At 48.2% G+C, this 21,591-nt stretch overlaps 1 protein-coding gene and 1 long non-coding RNA gene across 2 annotated transcripts; one reads left to right on the top strand and one right to left on the bottom strand.

Moving 5' to 3' along the window:
• Window positions 1-934: 934 nt before the first annotated feature.
• On the top strand, window positions 935-13,732 carry EDEM1 (ER degradation enhancing alpha-mannosidase like protein 1). Its single transcript, XM_085072224.1, has 12 exons — window positions 935-1,371; window positions 2,075-2,147; window positions 3,650-3,753; window positions 4,524-4,695; window positions 5,825-6,008; window positions 6,506-6,680; window positions 7,166-7,286; window positions 7,712-7,882; window positions 8,470-8,543; window positions 9,249-9,345; window positions 10,076-10,261; window positions 11,148-13,732. Exons 1-12 carry the CDS (start codon window positions 989-991, stop codon window positions 11,235-11,237), a joined length of 1,830 nt encoding a protein of 609 aa, XP_084928350.1. The 5' UTR covers window positions 935-988; the 3' UTR covers window positions 11,238-13,732.
• Window positions 13,733-17,411: 3,679 nt separating this feature from the next.
• Window positions 17,412-19,244, bottom strand: LOC146431512 (uncharacterized). The gene is made up of 3 exons (XR_014854619.1): window positions 19,061-19,244; window positions 18,768-18,813; window positions 17,412-18,198 (listed from the first exon to the last, which is right to left on the bottom strand). It is a non-coding gene; the product is annotated as an uncharacterized LOC146431512 (long non-coding RNA).
• Between the last annotated feature and the right edge of the window lie 2,347 nt (window positions 19,245-21,591).

Here is a 21,591-nt window from a genome sequence, read left to right as displayed (position 1 = left end):
TTGAGGCTGCTGAGGTAGCTTGTGCTGCATCTCCTCTTTACCTCCCGGCTGTGGTTTCTTTCTGTTCTTTTGCTTATCTTCAAGGGGTTTGGTTTTACCAGTACTGCCGGAGTGTGTTCGTTCTCACATCTATCTACACGTGGCATTTGTCAGCTCTTGTTTCTGCTGAGAGCTGTCTGTGAGCTGCTCCGTTCTCTCTGAGCCCATCGCCAGTGCTGTGCTCACACCCATTGCTGTTTGCCACGCTGTTCTCCGGGCACTGCTGCCATTGTGGGGTGGAAACCCGCATCCGTCTCCTCCGTGATCCTGGCCCGGGGTTGTTCCCTGCCCTTCTGTGGCTCCACACCCTGCGGCACGAGCTGCGGGTCACTCGTGTCACACAATCCCGGGATCACTAAGGCTGGAAAAACCCTCCTGGATCATCGCATGCAACCTGTGCCCAATGCCCACCTTGTCCCCAGCCAGAGCACTGAGTGCCACAGCCAGGAATTCCTTGGGGACTGCAAACCTCCCTGGGCAGCTCCTGCTGAGGCCTGAGCACCCTTTCCATGGGGGAGTTCCCCCAGCTCTCCAGCGGCTCCCGGGGCGCTAGTGACGGCAGGGCAGGCCCGGCTCGGGGCAGGCCCGACTCTCAGTCAGGCCCGGCTCGGGGCAGGCCCGGCTCTCGGTCAGGCTCGGCTCCGCGCGGTACCCACGGTCCCGTTCCTGCCCGGCAGGCCGCGCCGCTCCCAGCCCCGCCCTGACCCTGCGCCCGGGCCGTGCCACGACAGCCCCGCGCCGCCCCGCCCCTTGAACGCCGCCGGGCGCTGCCCGCGAGTGACACCCCGCTCGCCCTATGGCCGGCGGCTGTTCCGCCTTCTTGCCGGTTCCACCAATAGGCGCGCGGCGTGGGCGGGCCTTGCGCCGCTCCCGGCCCGTGTTTCCCTTCCGCTCTTAAAGGGGCCGCGGCGCGGTGCGGGCGGCGCCGCTGCGCTATGCGCGGGCGGCCATGCGATGGCGGTCGGTGGTGCTGGGGCTGCTGCTGCTGCGCCTCGGGCTGCAGGCGCTGCTGGCGCTGCTGCCCGCGCTGGGCCGCGGGCTCTGCCTGCACCCGCGCCTGCCCTGCGCCGCCCCGGGGCCGCCCGCCCTGCCCGGCCCGGCCGTTGGCTCGGCCGTGGGGCGCGGGGCCCGGCTGTGGGGCGCGGCGGCGGGCGGCGATGAGTACGAGCGGCGCTACAGCGGCGCCTTCTCTCCGCAGCTGCGGGCGCGGCTGCGGGACGCGGCCCGGGGCATGTTCGTGTTCGGCTACGACAGCTACATGGAGCACGCCTTCCCCCGCGACGAGCTGGACCCGCTGCACTGCCGCGGCCGCGGGCCCGACCGCCGCGACCCGTGAGTGCCAGCGGGAACGGGAACGGGAGCGGGAACGGGAGCGGGAGCGGGAGCGGGAGCGGGAGCGGGAACGGGAGGTGGATCGGGGGTGCCGGGCTGGGCTGGGCCGTGGGCTGGCAGCAGTGTGTGTGTGTGTGTGTGTCAGGCTGGGCCCGGGCTCTGCCCAGCGACAGGACAGTTGGTAATGGCCATAAAAAATACAAATTCCACCCCAGTGTGAATCGTGGAGTGGGCTGGGTTGGAGGGACCTTTAAACCCATCCAGGGACACCCCTGCCATGGCAGGGACACCTTCCACTTTCCCAGGCTGCTCCAAGCCCTGTCCACTTGGACACTGCCAGGGATCAGGGACAGGCACAGCTTCTCTGGACACCCTGTGCCTCCCCACCCTCCCAGGATTTCCTGCTAATATCCAGTGTAAACCCACTGTCCAAAGTTTGAGACCATTTTGTCTTGTCCTGTTATTCCAGTCCTTTTCCATATTTTTTGAAGTCTGCCTTCAGGTATTGGAATGAAGTTCTTTCCATGCAGAGGGCAGAGCCCTGGCTGGAACAGCTGCCCAGGGAGAGCGTGGAGTCTCCATCTCTGGAGACATCCCAAACCCACCTGAACACCTCCCTGTGTCACCTGCTCCAGGTGACTGTGCCTGGGTGATCTGCAGAGGTCCCTCCAACCCTAACGATTCTGTGATTGTGCTCTTCCAGCTCCAACCTGAACATCAATGACGTGCTGGGGAACTACTCCCTGACGCTGATCGACGCGCTGGACACGCTGGCGGTGAGTCCCCGGGCTGGGGACACTGCCCTGTCACCCTGGGAGCTGCTGGGGCTGGGGGTGCTCCCCGAGGCTTGGCTGGGTGTGCAAACAGCTGCATCACGAGCTAACAGCTGGACTGCAAGCTAACAGCTGGATCATGAGCCAGCAGTGTCACATGGGGTAAGAGAGTAAGAGTAGTTGAAGACGCCAGCAGAGATTTCCAGAAGAGACAGAGGAAAGTTTGGAGCTCTTTCCTAATGTTCAGGCAAGATCTCTTTTGGGATATGCTATGACTGGTGATCAGGAAGGGTGCATTTCAACTGGGAGTGCTGTGAGTTGCTGAGAGGTCCATCAAGAGGAGGTTTCATCGTGTACTCAATAGCTGGAAGAGCTCTGGATGTTTCAGTTGGCAGAGAGGGCCTGGCTGACACACAGATCTGTGAGAAAAGTGGCGAAAGGAGGTGGGGAAAACCTGTAAAGCTGCTTCTCACCTGCGTTTCTGATAAAACTGGAAGATAATGTGAGGAGCAGCTCAGTTTTATGCTAGTAGTACCAGACTATGGTGTCGTGAGGAAGAGCTCCCTCCTTGGGCATATTCAGAGACCCCAGCAGGTTTTGTTATTCTCATTTGTGCAGCCAGGGTGGTTTCTGTGCCCTCTGGAGTGTCAGGGCTCACTGATGTGCTGGAGCCACGTGGGGTGTGTATCTCCTCTGGTGCAGCAGGTGATTTGTGTACTTTGGAACATGAAACCCTTCCCATTCTACCTGGGACTGCAGCAGTGGTGAGGAGCTGCTCTAGCAGGGCAGCTCTGAGCAGAACTGAAAGCAGAAGTGAGGGAAATGTTGGTTTTTGCTGAAAGAGAAGTTTGGGATCTGTGCTACGTGGCTGATAACAGTGCCTTCCTGTCCTCCATCACTGCTGGGGCAGTGCATAACTTTTTTCTCAAATGTAAAACTTCTAGTTGCTAAAGTCTACCGTGTTTCAGAAGCTGCTGTGTTTCAGAGCTGTTTGGCTCCTCATTGCTCAAACGTGTGATGTTTCCCCATTTGTCTGGGTAATGGGGAGAGCTGGGATGTGGTGCTTTGGTTAAAAATCTAGGTATGGTCTCTGTAAATAAACCAAGCCTTTTCATGAACTTAGGCAAGCAGGAACCTGTGTTTTCCTTCCACATTCCTGCTCCCTTAAAGCTCAGGCTGAATTGACATCTGTCTCTGGATGTAGTGGAAATAATTTCCTAAGTTAGGTCTGTAGAGAGCAGGCACAAGGGAGCTCCTGGATGTGCAGTGTTGAGTCAGAAACCCGAAAGGTTGGACTCCTCTTTGGTCAAATAAGCATTAAATCAAACTTCATTGTTCTGCAAGTTACATTTTAAGCTAAATTTAAGTCTTGAACTGATAGTTCAGGCAGTTTGAACACTGTGCTAAGTCTGACTGCTGCTCTAAGATGTGAACTAGCCATTCTCTTCCCCAACCCTCTTCTGAAGCAACAATTGTACAAAATAGCTTTTGTTTTTCTGTAACAGGTAATGGGAAACTCCTCAGAATTCCAGAAGGCAGTGAAGTTGGTGATTGACACGGTTTCATTTGACAAAGACTCCACAGTCCAGGTTTTTGAGGCAACAATCAGGTATGTGATGCTGAGTTTGTGTCTTTATAACAGTAACAAGGTTAAAGACTTGGTGTGTGTAAATCATTGATTAGGAGGTCTTTGGCAGGCTTTATTCCATAATCATTCCTCAAGTAAGTTGTTTCTTAATCTTCTATGAAAATATTCCATCCTTTCATATTGGAAACAATTTTAATCAGTCACGTGTGACCTGGGGTGGTGAGACAGTGTTTGTGCTTGCAGACTCTGCTTTTTGTTGTTGCTCTTGCAGCAGAGACTCAGATCTGTGCACAACAAACAACCCTGGGACAGCTTTTCCCTGGTTTGTTTTTCTTCCATGGACTTCTGCTCACTTACACTTTCGTTTCAGATGAAAACCAGACCTGTCTGTCTTGGGAATGGCTGTAGATCCTGTCTGATTTTAAATGGTTTCATTTTCTGAGTGTCTCAAACAGTGTTTATTCCTGTCTAACGTGGCTGGGCTTGCTTTTTCCTGAGTGCTGAGTTCATGTAAACCCTTCCTGCCATTTGCAGGGACAAGGAGGTGCTCACTCCTAAACAGACTTGGTGTGTTGTGACAAGAACTCCTGGGTTAGGTCAATTGTGCAGAACCAGCTTTTGTGATACTGTGGCTGAGGAGCAGCATGACTTCCACATGTTTTCACAAAAATCCAGATGATTTTCTAAGGTGCACAAAGTAATGATTCTGTCAGACAGAACACCAGTAAGGGTTTAGCTGAAGAATGAGGTTCAAAACAGACTGAAAACCTGCATTTTCTTTTTACCCACAGGGTTTTGGGAAGCCTTCTGTCTGCCCATATCATAATTACAGACACCAAGCAGCCCTTTGGGGATATGACCATCAAGGATTATGACAATGAGCTGTTGCATTTGGCTCATGACCTGGCAGTCAGGCTGCTCCCAGCCTTTGAGAACACCAAAACTGGCATTCCCTATCCTCGGGTAAGTGGACACAGCAGCCCTGGGGAGAAAGAGGCTCAAAGTAGCAATCCACTTGTCCTGTGACTTAAATTTTGTGCCCTTTTATGTGTACCTGGGGTACAGGATCACCTTTAAGTTGTTCTGAAATGACACAAGTTACTCTGAAATGACACGAGGGGAAGCTGCCCTAAGTTTTGGTGACATGGGCAGTACAAGTTGCTCCTTCTGTCTGGTAAATGTTTTCCCTGGGCTGATTTTTCACTGTGTGTATTGTTCCCTGTGGGTCAGGAGTCATTTGTTTCTGTGCTGTTTGGCTGGAGCATTCCCTGCCCTGTGTCACACAGCAGCAAGCAATACTGTCGTGAACAAGAAATACTGGAAAGCAAACAGCTGAGGAAAGTGACTTTATTTATTCTAAAACAATTGTATTAGAATAAAACTCTTCTGAAATATTTGTCATACTGGGCTTGGAATTTATAATTTTCCTGAATACAGCTCAGTGAGTACTCAATATTTTGGGATTCTTGGATGCTGCATCCTCTTGTTTGAAGCAATTGCAGTTGGCAAGGAGAAGGATGTCACTTCTACTGGAGCAACCCTAAACAGCAAAACTATAATTAGCACTTGCCTGGCTGCTCTTAATTTCTGGAGACAGCAGCACTGCTTTTCCTCCAGACCTGTCAGGCTGTAGAGACATGAATTTTCACTTCTGTTCAGAGCCTGGCAAAGCAGTTGAGGGTGGTGTGACTTCCCTTCAGTGCTGTGTGCCGTGGGGAAGGGGAGGAGCATCCACTGAGGAAGCTCTTGGTTTCAAGGCACGAAGTGAGGGGCAGCAGTGCTTCCATCACCCTTGGAAAAACCTGAATTTTTAGTGGGAAGTTTGAAAAAGTGGAGGGAAATTTGGAAGGATTAGCAAGTAGAGGGAAATTAGGATTTCCCACTTTAAACTTGATGTTATAAAGCTGGAAGATGCATTTCAGGAATTCCACAGGAAAGCTTTCCAAGCAGCACTGTGCTGGTTTTGTGTCTCTATGCACATTCCACGCTGCACATTGTGCAAAAATGACCAGAAAGGCTTGTTCTTAAAGGTGAGGGTGCAGCTGTGGGCACAGCTGGCTGAGGGCACTGTTGGCACTGTCCCTGTTCACAGGTGAACCTGAAGAAGGGAGTTCCTCCAGACAGCCACAATGAAACCTGCACAGCTGGAGCTGGGTCCTTGCTGGTGGAGTTTGGCATCCTCAGCAGGCTGCTTGGTGATTCCACGTTTGAATGGGTGGCCAGGAGAGCTGTGAAGGCGCTGTGGAGCCTCAGGAGCAATAACACTGGACTGCTGGGTAATGGCTGGGTGCTGCTGTGTCCCCTGGCTCCACATCTAGGCTGCCTCAGGCTGTGCCAGCAGGCTGCAGTTCCTTCCTGTGTCCTAAACTTGGTCCTTCTGCTCCCTCTGTAGCTGTTCAGTCATGTTTCCCATGTGTAGTCAAGGCACAAGTGGCACTTTGGGGGTTTGTAAGAAGAATGGAGCCTCTGAATGACTCCTTTGGGCACATGTTTTCAAATAGAATTTTTCACAAAACTGGGAAATGAAACTGAAGGCCCTAATTTGTGTCGCCATTAATATAATTTAGATTGGCAGATGACTAAAAGTACTTTAAACAGCTCCACATGTGTGGGTGTTCCTCAGCTGAATCCAGCACTGTAACACTTTATCTGATGTTTATCTTTCATCCTCCTTGGGAATTTCTGAACCTGTAATGTTTCCAAGTCTTCACTGGACTGTTTTTCTCCGATGTGCTCAGCAGCTTCAGACTAAACTTTTTGTTTGTTCTGAAAGGAAATGTTGTGAATATCCAAACTGGTCACTGGGTTGGAAAGCAGAGTGGACTGGGAGCAGGGTCAGATTCCTTCTATGAGTACCTGCTGAAGTCCTACATCCTCTTTGGGGAAAAGGAGGACCTGGAGATGTTCAACGCTGCTTATCGGAACATCCAGAACCACCTCAGAAGAGGGTATGTGATTTCATGTCATCCTCAATTCCTTGTCCATGAATCCTCCAGCAAGATCTGAGACATTGTGTGTAGTGCTTTGTGTCGTGCCCTAGAAAATCTGTGTTCTCTTCTGTACTTTAAGAAGCAAAATCTCATTTCCATGGTAGTCTCCTCACTCCTCAGCACTGCTCTGTGCAGCTCTGTGGGTGCAGAGAAGCCAAACTGGTTCCTGTCCCATTTAGTCAATGTTAAGGCTGAGAGAAGTCTGGCACTGCAAAGGAAATGTGTTAAATTGGCTGATTTTTTCTGCAGGCCTGATCTTCCCTAGCATGACTTCTTGGTGGAGGTTCTGCTGGCAGAGCTCTAAGATTGGATACATCCCGTTATGAATTAACTTCTCTGAGAGCATGACTGATGGCTTGGCTCCTTTCAAAGTGAGCCCAGCCCCAGTGCACTGTGCTCTCCTAAAGCTGAGGTGTTTGCATGTTGCTGTTGTTCCCTGGCAGACGAGAGGCCTGCAATGAAGGAGAAGGTGATCCTCCCCTGTATGTGAATGTGAACATGTACACAGGACAGCTGATGAACACCTGGATTGACTCTCTGCAAGCCTTTTTCCCTGGACTGCAGGTAAACTTGCCTTCTCTTGAAGGCCAGGTAGAGAGGCTCGTCCAAATCCTGGGCTGGGAATGAGCCTGAGCAGTTCTGAGCTGAGCTCCCACCTGTGGGTGTGCATCTGGCTGCTCTGATAAGAGTTCAGTTCAGCTCTGCACTGAGATAACAATGTGGGGAGGCTTGGCCTGCTCTCTGCTAGATCTGAGAGCCTTTCAACTTCCCTCTTTTAACCTCAGCATTTGTATTCTGTGCTGTGAGCCTGAGCTCTGCTAAAGCTTTTACTGCAGGGAATGAATACATTAGTACCTTTTTGGGTTTTTGTGTGTGTGTTTGATTAGATTTTATTTTATTAGAGGGGAGTGTTGTATTAGATGCCACGCTCTCACCTTTGCTGGCTTGCAGCACTAAGTGTGCATGTCTCTGGCTGCTGTTGTGCCCAGGTGCTGATAGGAGATGTGGAAGATGCCATTTGTCTCCATGCCTTCTATTATGCCATCTGGAAACGCTATGGAGCTCTCCCAGAGAGGTACAACTGGCAGCTGCAGGCCCCAGATGTTCCCTTCTATCCACTGAGGCCAGAGCTGGTGGAATCCACATATCTGCTTTATCAGGTATTTGACTTCTCTCAGTTGCACATCATGGCTTGGCCAAAATGGTTTTGTGCAGAAAGTCACTTTTTTCCCCTGATTTCTGGCCAGCTGACTTTGGCAGCCCTGGAGTTGCCTCTTGTCATGTGGAGATCTCTGGGCAGGCACTGCATTGTTGGGCAATGTGTGAAAAAATAGCCTTTTTTATAAGACAGGCAAAACCAGCACTAAACAACCTCTTCTAAAAGCTGCTGGCAGATTTTTACAATTCAGAGACTTGTGACTGCTTAAGCAGAATTGTTGAAGTAAATGTAATAGCTTTGCTTGGAATACTATCCAGGCACAGCCTTCAGCTGGCAGGAGATACAATAAACTAAAATAACTCTCTGCCTGCAGGGAAGGTATCAGAGAGTTTGGATTTACTACAGGTTTTACTAGGATTTGCACTGAAGCAAATGTGAGAAGCTTGCTCAGGGTAATCCAAGTCATGCTCCTATAAAGATAAGTTTGCTGTGATACACAAAACTCTGGTACCAATAGGCCTTTGTTGTGTTATTTTTACAAGATTTCAAAATTGCTGACTCTAACTCTTGTCTGTCTTCCTTATTCAGGCCACAAAGAACCCGTTTTACCTTCATGTGGGAATGGATATTCTGCAGAGTTTGGAAAAATATACAAAAGCAAAGTCAGTCTTCAATGTTCTTTTCTTCTCTCAGTGCTGTATACATACATTTTATTACACAAATATTATATAGAATCCAGTCTGCCACATGTAGGTAAACCAGAAAACCCAACCCTCCATGAAAGCCACAAGAGATGATTTACTTGTTGAGCACTTCTTTCTTTCTTTCCCATCTGAAATGAAATTATAGTCCAGTGGCAACTTTATACCTTCAGAATTTTATAACTGCCTTTCAAAATGCACCATTTATGATCAAAAACTGCTGAAGATAGTAGTTGGGATTTTTTCTAGGGATCCTGCAAGGTTATTTCTCACCTCGTGGTGTGAGCTGAACTGAGGGATGGCTCCATAGCCAGATGCTGTTGCCTATCAGCTTCCAGTCTGAGAGAGCAGATTTAACAATGAGTAGCTGAACTTCTTGCAAAACTCAGAGGGAAGACAGTGAATTTTTTAATGTCCTCATTCTGTAGACAGATGTGTAAGGATTGAGCAGATCCACACTGCTGTTGAGTGGGGTTCAGGTGATCCCAGAGCCATCAGCACCCCAGAACAATAACCAGGAAGTGCTTGCACAACACAATTGTTGCATTTGAGCTTCACCCCGGGCAGTTGGAATGGTCTGAAGGAAAGGAACATCTGGGGAGCACTTGGAGAGCAGGATGGCTGGGAATTAAACCATTAAAGCCAGCCCAATGTTGCATGTTGCAGGTGTGGCTATGCCACGTTGCACCACGTGGTGGACAAGACCAAGGAGGATCGAATGGAGAGCTTTTTCCTCAGTGAAACCTGCAAATATTTGTACCTGGTACGTGTGTGTCCCTCACTGCCAAGAGACATGGCAGAGGAGAGGCAGGAGTTATTAATTATTAATTAACCTGTGTTGGGCTGGGGGCAGGGCATTATTAATTACAGTTATTAATTACAAACTGCTGGGCTCTGGGGTTTGTATATGGGAATGTGTCAGGCTGTGCTCCTCTGCTTTGACCTCTCCCCAGTCTCTGCCCAGATGTGGTTCCTCAACCTGCAGAGCTGCAGCTCCTTGGGAAGGAGCTGGAAAGGAGAGGGAGCAGGGCTGGAGGAAGCTGCTGCTCAGCTCTGAGCTAACTGCTCCTTGGAGCTCTTCTGCCTGGAGCAGCCTCTGCCTTCTCCCCTCTGGGCTTGGGCAGTCACAGGAGAAAGCTTTTGGGCTGATATTGCCTAGGCCCCTGTTCTCAATTTTCTTTAGAGCAGAAAACCAAATAAATCTGTGGCTGAGTGGATGCCAACCTAGAAATGCCTCACAGAGCAGCTTAGAAAAATAAGGGCACTTTGAGTGGCGTGAGAAGTTTTTCTTCTGCTCTCCTCTTTTAACTGCTCAGATCAATCCCTTGCATTAACACTATTTATTGTCATTTGCTCCAGCATTGTTTGGCACTAAAAGTTATTTTTATGTGATCTTTCAAAGCATGATCACCTGTTTCTAACCCCTTGTTGCTGGGAGGTGAAGCATGGATGTTGCACATCTACAATGACTGTCTCTCCCATCTCTCGTGCAGTTGTTTGATGAAGAGAATCCAGTGCATAAATCTGGGAATAAGTTCATGTTTACTACTGAGGGACACATTGTGTCTGTGGATGAGCGTTTCCGGAACTCACTGTGGGAAGACATCCTCCCTGGAGAGGAGGAGAGCACCGAGAAAACCAAACCCACGGAGCTGAAGGCAGCCAACTTCAGCTCCAACGTAAGGAATCACAGGCTGCTCCTCCTGGGGGCTGCACGAGGGGCAGGCAGGGCAAAAAGGGCCGTTTGGAAGTGTTCCTGGAGAGTACTTCCTTTAGAAATGTTAGATGTCTGAGACGCTCTCATGAAAAGCACTTCCAGCAGCAGCAGCATAAATGGGATCATGTGAGGGATTATGGTGAAGGTGAAACTTGTCCCCTTGGAAGTCTTTTGCAGCAATTTTTTTGTTCTGTGTTAATTTATTTCCAATTATTTTCCCTTTCCCCTTTTCTTCACCCTTTAAACTTTCCAGTGCTGCTGTCAGGGAGAAGCAGAGGGACATTTAAACAAAGCTTTGTCTCCCTCTGTGTGCTTTTGGGGGTGTAAAGGGACCTTTCTAGGCCTCAGCTGAGCCCAGAGCTGTGGCTCCAGTGCCCATCACCACCCAGAACAGATCTGGTTTAATCAGAGAATCACTGAATGGTTTGAGCTGAAAAGACCTTCAAGACCATCTCATTCCACCCCCATGGGCAGGGACACCTTCCCCAGGAGCAGGAAAGGGTTTTTAAATCTCTGCTGGCAGGTTCTGCTGTGGTTCCTTCCCTCCCCCCCTCAAAGCTCCAGAAAAAGAGCATTATTTTAAACATTCACAGTTGTCATAGTGAAGGAAATCTCAATTGCACAACAAGCTGTGCTGTGTGTTTGGAAGCTGCAGCCTGCACTGAGGAAACACTTGCTGCTCATTTTGTGCTGGAAGTCTGCACAGAACCAGGGAAAGTTGGGGTAAAAAGTGCTATTTGGTACAATTTTCTATTTGGTGGGAGGAAATCTGAAAGGATTGCAGAGGGGATGGGATTGCCTGGCTTTGGATTTGAGTTTTTAAAAAAATATTGATATTTCCTTCCCAGTGTAACAGAGTCCCTGATGAGAGGAGGTACCTGCTGCCCCTGAAGAGCAACTACATGAGACAGATCGACAGAATGGTGGGGCTGATCTGAAACTCTGCAGGAGCCTGGGATTCCTCTGCAGACATTCCTCCCCCTGCAGCTCCTCCCTGCCCAGGCTGAGTCCCCTGGGTGTCCCCTGGGCCTCCTGGCAGCTGTGGACACAGAGGAGGTGGAGCTGAACCCTCTGCTCTGGGGTAACTCCTGTGCCACCTGAACAAACAGCTCTTGTTTGGAGACTTCCGATGAAAAATGGTGTTGCAAATGAAGGCTGAATATATTTTACAAGGAAAAGAAGGCAAATTGGCCTAATGCCACTTAGCTACCTCTTTGTAGCTGTGTTACAAAAGTCCCTCTAGAGAAGGGTCTGGTATTTAATCTGAAATGATCTCGGGGCTTGGGGAAGGAGTGGGAAAGTGCAATTTTTTACACCAAGTTGAATTATTGAATTTTTCTGACTAGCAATACACAACCTTAAGGTCTACTCAGGTAGGAACCCACTGGGTTTGCTGAAACAAAACTGCTCTGCTCTTGGAAAGATAACTCCTGCTGGTGTAAAAGCTGTTGGTGGAGGCTGATATCCCTGCCAGCCACAGCTGATGGAACTTGCAGGATTGTGAGAAGGTGTAGCTGCAGAAACCAGTGATCAAGCCAATCCAGGTGCCTTTTTGGAAGGGGATGGGGGGAGGGAAGGGGGAATTGCAAAGCCACTCAGGCAGAAGTTCCCAAAGTTTCCTTGTTTGCCATGTTTCAGTGCCTTTTTTGCAGAGATGCTGCTAAGAACTGGTGTAACAGTCCATGAAGAACAAAGTATTTCACATTCCTGACAGGATTCATGTGTTAGTGCCTTAAGTTCCCTTCACTAGGAGGGAAAACTGACCTTCCTTGGGAAGATGGAAAAGTATTTTTTGATGAGCTGGTTGCAAAATACAGTGGAGCCCAAAGTCACTTTAAAAGTTCCCTTTTTTCCTTTTTTTTTTATAAAAGATGCTGGAAGAATATCTGCCTGTGAACTTCCAGGAAGAAAGCAGTTAAGGGCTTGAGGGATAACAAGAAACTGAGGCCAAAAAACTATTTTAAATATAACAGATTTGTTTGGTTTTTTTTTTCCAGTGGTTCCCCATTGCTTATATACTTTTGACTACAGTTGAAGTAGTAGAATGTTATTTTTGAATGAATGATTTTTAAATTGAGGCTTAAAGACAAGGGCAACTTGATCTGCTGTATTTTCACCTTCTTACAACTACATTGGTTTTTATAAACCACATGTTGCAATTCAAAACATTTCTAATAAATATGAAGTTTGTGCTGGAGAGGTTGTTGTTGGAATCTTTTAATGTAGAGGTGCATCTCAGGGACTTTGGTGTAGAATCTTCCATTCCATGGTAGTTGAATCTTGTATTGAGGCAAAGAAAAAAAAATCATCAAGTCTTCTTAGTCTTACTGTGTGTGTTTGAAGGGGTGAAGGGTTGGAGGGGGAGAGGCAAATAGGTTAAAATTTCCCAGAATAGTGCAATGGAATGGGTTGCCTTGGTGTCTGAGGCAGCTGGCAATTCCAGCTCCTCTAGAATTGGCTTTGCAAATGTTATTACTGGAATGTCTGAGTTGCCTGTGTCAAAGGAAAACAGGAATTCCAAGTGTTGTGATGCAGAGGGTGCTGGGAGAGGCTCAGGCTGTGCTCACCCAGCCCTGCAGGGAGAGGTGGTGCTGGTGTGGGAGCCCAGCAGAGCATCCCACCCTGCCTGGCTGAACTCAGGGGGTTCCAGCAGGGACACGATTCCAGCACAGTCAGGGTTCCAGGACAGGCACAGCCTAGGCATGGTTGTCCCTTTCCCAGGTCCTGCTGTGTCCCTGACTCCCAGTTAGCTCCCTGAAGGTGACACTGTGTGCCTTCTGAACTCCTGAGCCCAGTGTGCTCCCAGCCCAGGGTTATGCACAGAATCCATCCCAGAGTTTTCCACAGGGAATTCCACGATTGCAAGGAAGTTGCTCAACTGTTTGTGTTTTCCCTGGGATTGCCAGGGGTAGTGAAAGGTGGCTGTGAATGGGAGCAGCACAGACAGGAATTGCAGCCTTCCAGCCAAATGCTGCCAGCTTCCCTTGGGAATTGCTCTGGGATCTCTGTTTCCAGGTGATGTGATAATCATCTTTCCATAGGAATGGTCTTTGTCCTCCTTTGTTCCTTCAGGAACCAAATTTTCTTCCTCTCAGTTTTAAAACTGCCAGGATCCATCTTCACTCTGTGAGGACAGGGCATGTGTTGTGCACTGAAATGAGAACTTTTGTACAAATCAGTGGCATCAAAATGGAATTGATAACAGTGCTGGAATCACTTGCTGAAATAGACTCTTGTATTTCCTGGTATCATGTGCAATATCAAGTTTTACTAACTAGAAGTGCCATGTATGCTCAATTGTTATTTATCTGAAGTGTTTAACTGAGGACAGGAAACTTGGAAGAGGACCAAATGTGCTTTCATGCAATGTCCTGAATTTTCAACACTTGGCTTGCATTTTACAAATCTGCATTAAAAACCAGAGTGTTTGACTCCTTGGATGTGTGTTTGTCTTGTAGGGTAGTTCTTGTAAAGCTTGTAGAAGATCTCCCTGCACCTTCTTTCCTTCAGGTGGGAATTCTGCACCAAGAACCTCACTGACCTCTTTCCAGCCCCTGCTGGGGTTGAGAACAGGAATGTGGAAATGAGCTGTCTGACCATCACTTTGATTTATTGCTTTATTGCTTCTCTTTTGCAGTTTTTTTTCCTCCTGAATTTGTTTTCTCTCTGATTGGCATCATGTCTTGTGGTGTTTCCTGGTTTGTAGTCCTGTTGGAGCTGACAGGACATTTGCTGTCTGTCCTGATCAAACTCCAAGTTCCAAGGAAATGTCTATTAAATGTTAGTGATTGGAATTTTGCATTGGTTTTAAAGCTCCTCTGGGTGTTTGAATGATGAGATCTTTGCCTTTTTTTACTTTTGCTACATTCAGACTTTTAAGTGTCAATTCTAAAGTGAGTGTTAAGAGGCTGAAATGCTGATTTTGGGGCAAGCCCCCCACTGTGATGTTTTCACTGGGGTTGCACATTTACCAGTGGAGTCACTGAGGTGCTATTTGCTGTCATTCCTCATCTTGTCTCACTGCCTTATCTGCTCCAGGAGCGCTGCTCAGCTCTGAAGTGGGACTGAGTGCTTTGACTGCAGTCCTTCAGTCCACATTTAAGAAATCATCTCGAAAAATCCATTGTTGCTTTCCTGGGAGATGTGAGTGTAGTAAGATCGTTTGTGACACAGGATTTAAAATCCAAAAATGTGCCTAGCCCCTGACTTTTTTGGGGTAAAATGCATCAGACTGAGTGGGTTTTAGAGCAGAACAGAGCAGGCCTGTTCTGCTGAGGACAGAGGTCTGTGATGCTGTAGCTCCAGTTTGCTTCCACCAGAGCCCTCCCTTGTGCTGTGCTTCCAGGCTTTGCCTGGGCCAGGCAGCAGAGAAAAGCAGATTTACAGCTTTGTGGGCAAAGTGTGGGATTATCACTGCCCAGGGAGCTGTGAAGTGTCCCTGAGTGGGAAAGGGGAAATAGCACTGCTAATTCCTACAGATGTTCACCTTTATCCTGGCCTGGAGCTGCTTTTAGGGAGGGATTTAGTGTCACTGATCACCTCTTGGATGGTTTATTCACCTCAAAAAGACACCAACAAGTGCTCTCTGGGAGCTGCTTTGTGCTCCCTTTGTCCCCCACACTGCTCAGAGGCTGTTGATTTGGAACAATTTTCCTGAAAAGCACCTTTTTCCTCCCACAAAAGACAGGATTTCTGTTTCCTTACATGTTGCATGGCTGTGGAAGAGGACAGCTGGGAGAGCTGCTGCAGCCTCACCAGAGCATTCCAGTGGCCAGAGGTGGTCATTCCCATTTTCCAGGAGGAGACAGCAGGATTGGTTCTTCAAACAGCAACCCTGGGAAGTTATTTTTTTATTTTGGAAATGCCCCAGTGCCCCCTGCCTGGGGAGAGCAGAGATCGTGGGGAGAACTCCCTGGAATTTGGAAATCTTGGGGAGAACTCCTTGGAATCTGGAGATTGTGGGGAACACTCTGAAATGTGGAGATTGTGGGGAGAATTCCCTTGGCTTTTGAGGAACATAGAGAGAATTCCCTTGGCTTTTAGGGATTATAGAGAGAACTCCCTTGGCTTTTGGGGATCACAGGGAGAGCTCCCTTGGCTTTCACACACTCGAGGCAGGTGCTCTAAAACCACCAAAAAGCCCAGACAAATTAAATGGATAAAACCCCCAAGAATATTTCAGTTTATTAATACTTTTGAATAATTGAAATTACTCTCCATGCGAGGCCCAGAGGGTTTCCAATCATGGCAGTCTGCATGCTGTTAATGATTTAGAATGTTCATTTGGACTAAGTCATTGCTAACATGAACAGCTCTTGGAAAGCACCATGAATCATCACTGTGGTGTGACAGCAGTGGCAGCACTCTGGTTGTGTCACCGAGCTGGGTTTTGGTGACTTCACATGGAATACAAAACTCTGCCTGGAAAAAATACTGCTTTTCCCCTCCTCTTTCCCAGAGGAGATGGATTTTTTTAAAGCAGCCTTCAGGAGGAACAATTAACTCTGGAAGGAGTATTTAAAGAAGCTTTTTTAATAGATCAAATATCCCTGTGCTCGCAGATGCTGCTTAATGGGAAAACAAATTATGTGGGAGCTACAGATTCTCTTTTTTAAATATTTATGTGCAAATGATTCTTCTCCTTTCCTTTTCCTTCCGTCCCTGCAGCCGAGTGCAGAGATAGACCACGGCAGAGCTGGGATCTGGGGGACCTGCTGGAGAGTAGGAAGGATAATTATCCATCATTTGGTGGCAGAAAAATCAGATTCAACAGAGTTTGGGTTGGGATTTTTCTTTTTCCTTTTTTTTTCCTATTCTTTTTTCCCCCCTTTGTTTTACTTTCCTTCTTTTTCCTCCCTTCTTTCTTCCCTTCATTCTTCCCTCTCTCCCTTTTTCCCTCTCTTCCTTCTTTCCTCCTTTCTTTCTTCCCTTCTTTCCTTCTTTCTTTTCCCTTCCTTTTTCCCCATTTTTTCCCTTTCACAGTCCTGGTTTATCCATGGTTTCCTCATCCTGGGAAGGTGCAGATGTAGCACAGGGCAGAGCAAGGATGGCCCAGTGGAAGGGGCTTTAAAAGGTACATTTAAAACCTCAGAAATGCCATTTAAAACGTTTTACTCATTATTATATTGTATTCTTGCACTTTGACTCTGCCAGCTGGACTGGCCAAGATCATCAAAGCCATTTTAGGGGAGAAAAACACACTCAGCCCATCCTTTCCCTTTCTTTTCCAGCTTTAGCTTTACCCTGGAATGATTTCTCCTCCATGCAGAGGAATGCTTCAGGTCGGTGATTAATTAGTATTGCTATTAATACAAGATGCAATTCCATTGGATTAATCTATCTTATTGGCCAGGCTTTAATTAATTAGGTAATAAAAGCAACCCTAAAAAAACCCCTTTGAACACTGCTTAATGAAACCCATGGATCTACTTATTAAGAATTAAAACCTTTCTCTCTTTGATACTTTTCTGCTTTATTAAACTCTGCTCCGTTGCTTTGTGTGGTTTGTCCCATCAATAATGAGGCTCTTTTCTCCTGAATTGCTTCCTGTGAGCCAAGGAATCTCACATTATCTAATTAGGCACCACTCTGCCTGCCTGAGAAATACAGCAGCAGCAAAAGCAATTTGTTCCAGGCGTTTTGGGTTATTATTACGATTCAAAAACTCCAGTCTGATACGCCCTTTACCTATTCTCATGGAAAAAATCTCTGTAGATGAAGGGCTGGGAAGCCTGGGGCAGCTGGAGGCTCCAGTGGGACACAACCTGCCTCAGTCCCAAAGGTGCTGGAGGGAAACACATCCTTTGGAGGGATTTGCTCAGTCTGGATGCATCCATCCCTCCCTGAGTTGCTGACCCATCATTTCTATCACTATTTTGGTCCCAGCAGGTGAGCAGTGCAGTGCATGGGCTGATGATGCCTCCTGTGCTCCAGAGGGATGGGATAAACCAAGGCTCTGTTTTACAGGATAAACCAAGGCTCTGTTTTCCAGGATAAACCAGATTCCTGCCTTGCTCCCAGTGTGCTGCTGCTGCCTTTCCTTCCTCCTGCCCAGGCATTTCTCTGGGATAAAATTCAGAAAATGCTTTGCAGGAGAAGCTCACAGGTTTAATCCAGAGGTTCTCTGTGTGTTTCACCCTCTGGTGTCCCACATTGTGGCTGCACTGTGGCAGGAGCTGTCATTCCATGGGTGAATCTCTCTCCCCAGCTGTCCCTCTGCCTGGCTCCTCATGCTTTTCCTCCTGATTTACTCTCCACATCCATTGTTTCCCCAGGCAGAGTCAAACCCATTTGCCCATCAGGACAGATGGCAACAGGAGGTGCAGGAAAGCTTCTTGTAAGAAACAACAAATCTGGAGGAAGCCAAGGAGGCACAAAATGGTCTCAGGATCTCATTATTGCAGGGAATGAAAGCAAAGGCAGGCTGCTTGCACTTGCCTGCTCAGGGTTATATTAATATGAAGCATTTAATCATTAGGGAGATGGAATTAGTTCACCCAGATTGATCTCGAAGCTGAACGGGAAAGTTGGACACAATAATCATTTCATAAACTTCCTCAGAATAATAATTTTCCTGGACGATTGTGCTGAAGGACATCACCTTGTGGGGCTCTGATAGCCACGTGTGCACCTGGGAGGAGGTGGGAGATGGAGCTGCTGCTGCTCAGAGACAAGAGGGGGAATATTTTGTCTCCAGGCTCAGACCTGGTGGGGAGGTTTTCTGGATTTTCAATGTTTCTGCCTTTTAAAAACTTTTTAATTGAAGGTCTGGTTGGGGAATATTTAAGGGAAGTATCTTTCTTCTCTCAGTTTTTAATTTCCAGGCAGGAATTGTGATTTTAGCAGCTCCTCTTCAGTCTGCAATCCCAAGTGTAGTTGGGTTCAACTGCCAGGATTTGTCTGAAGGACGGAAAAAATCGGATAATAAGTGAAGAAAATTGTTGGGAGTTGTTACAATGAAATAATGGGAAGCAGGGGACTGTGATTAACAACCAATTAGCAGGAGGTCTTTGCAGGTGGTCAGGACCTGTCCTTCCCAGTTTTTATAAAGCTTTTTTGGGTGAAATATTGTAAAACTGCTCCTCATCCCTGCTGCTTGGTCTCATCCATCCCATAGAGGCAGGCTCTGCTTTTCCCACTGAAATTTTGGGAATATTGCTCTGAGCATGGCAGATTTCACAGATTTGGTGTAGAAAGGGTGGGGAGCAGGTGGTGAAAGTGGTTTGGAAAGGTGGGGATTGGTGAAAGCTTGGTTTTGGTGATCTTGGGAGTGTTTTCCAGGCTTGGTGAAACAGAAGTGATGTTGTCCATCCTGGTGGGTGAGATCCATGGTCCAGATCCTCCCTGGTGAGGGGCAGGACTGGAATTCAGGGCTCTGAGGGTTAGGAGAGCACTCCCAGTCTGAACTGGGAGCTCCCCAGTTTGCCAGTGGCCCACGAGGAGCTCAGCCTGTCACTCACCTGACTTACCCAAGGGGTTTGCAAACTTCTCAGACATGGAGATGTTCTGTTTGCCCTTGAAGTTTAGCATAAGAAAAAAAAAAGTCATTTTTAACCTAAAAACGACTCCAAGTTTTAAAAAATGAATGGAGGAGAATGCAAACCAGGGGAAATGGATGGAAAATGAAGGATGCTGCTGCTCCCTGGGATCCCTTCAGGAGAGAACAGCTGTGCAAGCTGAAAAATGGAGCTGGAAGAGCTCCACTGCCACAGAGAGTGAGGGAAAAGGGAATATTTCAGTGCCTGGAGAAGGAGCCAGGCACCTGTGCCAGAGGAGGAGCCCCAGCAGTGATGCAGGGGATGCTCTGGGCTCGGAGCTTTGGGGAGCAAACAAAGCAAGTCTGGAGCTGCCTGTTGCCAGCTGACTCAGAGTGATGGCAGTGGGAGCAGTAAACAGCTTTAATTTATACAGGTGACATTTAAAATGCAAATCAGACCTTAAGATAATTGCTGGAAATAAGGGAGCCTCTGTTGGTTTAGGGAAAGTTTCCAGTTTCTATGGAAATTATTTATAAGGCAGTGAGATCAATGAAGGAGTTTGTGCCTCACAGGACTTGGCTGGAGCTGCTGCTCTGTGGAGTCTCAGGATTTGTTCCAAGGGAATGCCTGGGGACTGAGCTGGGGGTCAGGTGAGTTTCTGGGGTAAAAATACTCCAATCTGTTGACAAAAGATAATTTTTTTTCCCTCTTGGCATTACAAAGGCAGATGGACTGAAATGAGATGATGTCACAATGAGTGAGTGTGCCTGGAGCTGCTCCTGGAGTCTCCCATGTGTCCCAGGGATGGAGTGGCAGGGCTGGATGGCATTTGGGGAGGAATTCTGCTCTCTGAGGGAACCCTGAGTGGTTCCTGTTGCTCAGTGGATTTGTGAGAGTTCTGCCCTGACCTCCTGCAAAGCAATTATTTCCTCTCTGCGGTCAGTGACCACCACCAGAGAGCATCTTGATCTGATTTACAGCAGATTTGTCCTCTCTTTACAATCCCCAATCTTGTTTTCTGCTCTGATTCCATCTTCCCCTCCAGAAGCTGGACTTCCAGCCAGAGGCTTTGGGGATTTTTTGATGGGAGTTCTCCGAGTGCTTTTTTCCCCGATTAACCTCCCACAAACCCTTTAATTTAGCTGCTGTTAATCCTTTTTTGTACTCAGCGTCCAGCTCTGTCATTCCTGTTCCTGCTGGCTGTGAGATTCAATCTCCTCCTCTCCATGCTGGTGGATTCCCGTGGGTGGGAATGTGGAACAGCAGGGCTGGGGCTGCTGCCACCTCTGTGGCTATGAAAATAAACCTCTTGGCTCAGGGAGTGGATAAAAACGCAACAAAAGGACGCCTGAGGTGACTTTGGGCTGCAGTTTGGAGTGCTCAGGGTATCTGGGGACAGTGAGGGGTGGCTGTGAGCACAGGGCAGGGTCAGGGCAGCTCCTTACTGCCAGCAGACACAGGGACTGTCCTGCTGCTTCCCCAGGGGCTGCTGGGCAATGTCACCCTCGGGTGTCACTTGTCCCCCCTCAGCTGGCTGCCCTGTGTCCCTGCAGTCCCTCAGGGTGGCAATGCCAGTGTCACCAAGGAGCTGGGCTGCCTGCTGAGGAGATTGAGCCCAGCAGGGACAGAGGGACCTGGCTGTGTCCCCATGGCCTGGGGACACTGAGCTCCCTTCATGGCTGAATTCCCAGGAAAAAAACCATTCTTTTCCCAATTTATTCCTTCCCCAGGTGCTGCTGGGAGAGGAGAGATGAATTGGTTCCTCCACCTCATTCCTGTGCTTGTGCTCCTCCTGCAGCCCCTGACACAGCCATTCCCTGGGTGTCCCCAACCCTGACACAGCCATTCCCTGGGTGTCCCCAGCCCTGACACAGCCATTCCCTGGGTGTCCCCAACCCTGACACAGCCATTCCCTGGATGTCCCTAACCTGATAAAACCACGTCCCTGGATGTCCCCAACCCTGAAACAGCCATTCCCTGGGTGTCCCCAACCCTGAAACAGCCATTCCCTGGATGTCCCCAACTCTGACATCTTCCCCTGGATGTCCCCAACCGGTCCCTGTTCCCACCCAGGAGCTCCCCCTCAGCTCTCCCTGCCCTGACCCTTCCCACACAGCTCCTCCATCCCATTTCTCTGCATCCCAAACCTCCTCTCAGAGGTGGGAATTGATGCAATTCTGTAGATTTAATTTGGCTGCCAGCCAGCGTGGGCTGGAACCTGGCAAGTGAGAGAGGTTCTCAATATATTATTCCTTTTAATGTTATCTTTTAATTCTTTGAATCACCTATCCTGGTGAACTACAGCAACAGGCTGTTATGTCTTCTCTATCTTTAATTGGGCCTTCTTAGGAGGTTTAAATAGGTTTTCACATGCAGGTTAATAACCTGCAGTTGCACTTCACTGGAAAGTTTTTATTGGGTGATCAATTGTTGGTGCAGCTTTGAGGACTCAGCAAATCCGTGAGTTATTTATAATAAATTCTGTTACCACCTGATAGCTATTACAGACTCTTTAAAATTAATGCCAGCCTCCCTTGCTGCTGTTTCTAGCTGCCCAAACCCCTTAACCACTGGTAAATAATGTATAAAAAGCCATGTAAGGAGCACATTGGTGTCTTTATCCAGCTTTTCCTGGCAGCCTGTGCTGGGGGCTGTGGGCTCAGGTGGGAACTTTCTGCACATGCAGGAATCCCCAAAAGACAAAAGTAATCCCCAGAGGTGCCACAGGACTGATGAAGAACACATCCTGGGCAGTGGGGGGATTTTCTTGCATCATTTTCATTATTATTGTTATTATTATTTGTATTTTTCTAGC

The sequence above is a fragment of the Lichenostomus cassidix genome, chromosome 12 (assembly GCF_008360975.1).
Source record: "Lichenostomus cassidix isolate B80296 chromosome 12, HeHo_3.0, whole genome shotgun sequence".
NCBI classification, from domain to species: domain Eukaryota; kingdom Metazoa; phylum Chordata; class Aves; order Passeriformes; family Meliphagidae; genus Lichenostomus; species Lichenostomus cassidix.
The sequence above is the reverse complement of the archived record's forward strand: the minus strand, read 5'-3'. Positions and strand labels throughout refer to the sequence as shown.

Coding starts and splice junctions, on each gene's coding strand:
- EDEM1 (XM_085072224.1), top strand. CDS start 989: ATGCGATGGCGGTCGGTGGTGCTGGGGCTGCTGCTGCTGCGCCTCGGG. Junction 3,754..4,523: donor GTTTTTGAGGCAACAATCAG/GTATGTGATGCT, acceptor TTTTACCCACAG/GGTTTTGGGAAGCCTTCTGT. Junction 8,544..9,248: donor GAAAAATATACAAAAGCAAA/GTCAGTCTTCAA, acceptor TGCATGTTGCAG/GTGTGGCTATGCCACGTTGC.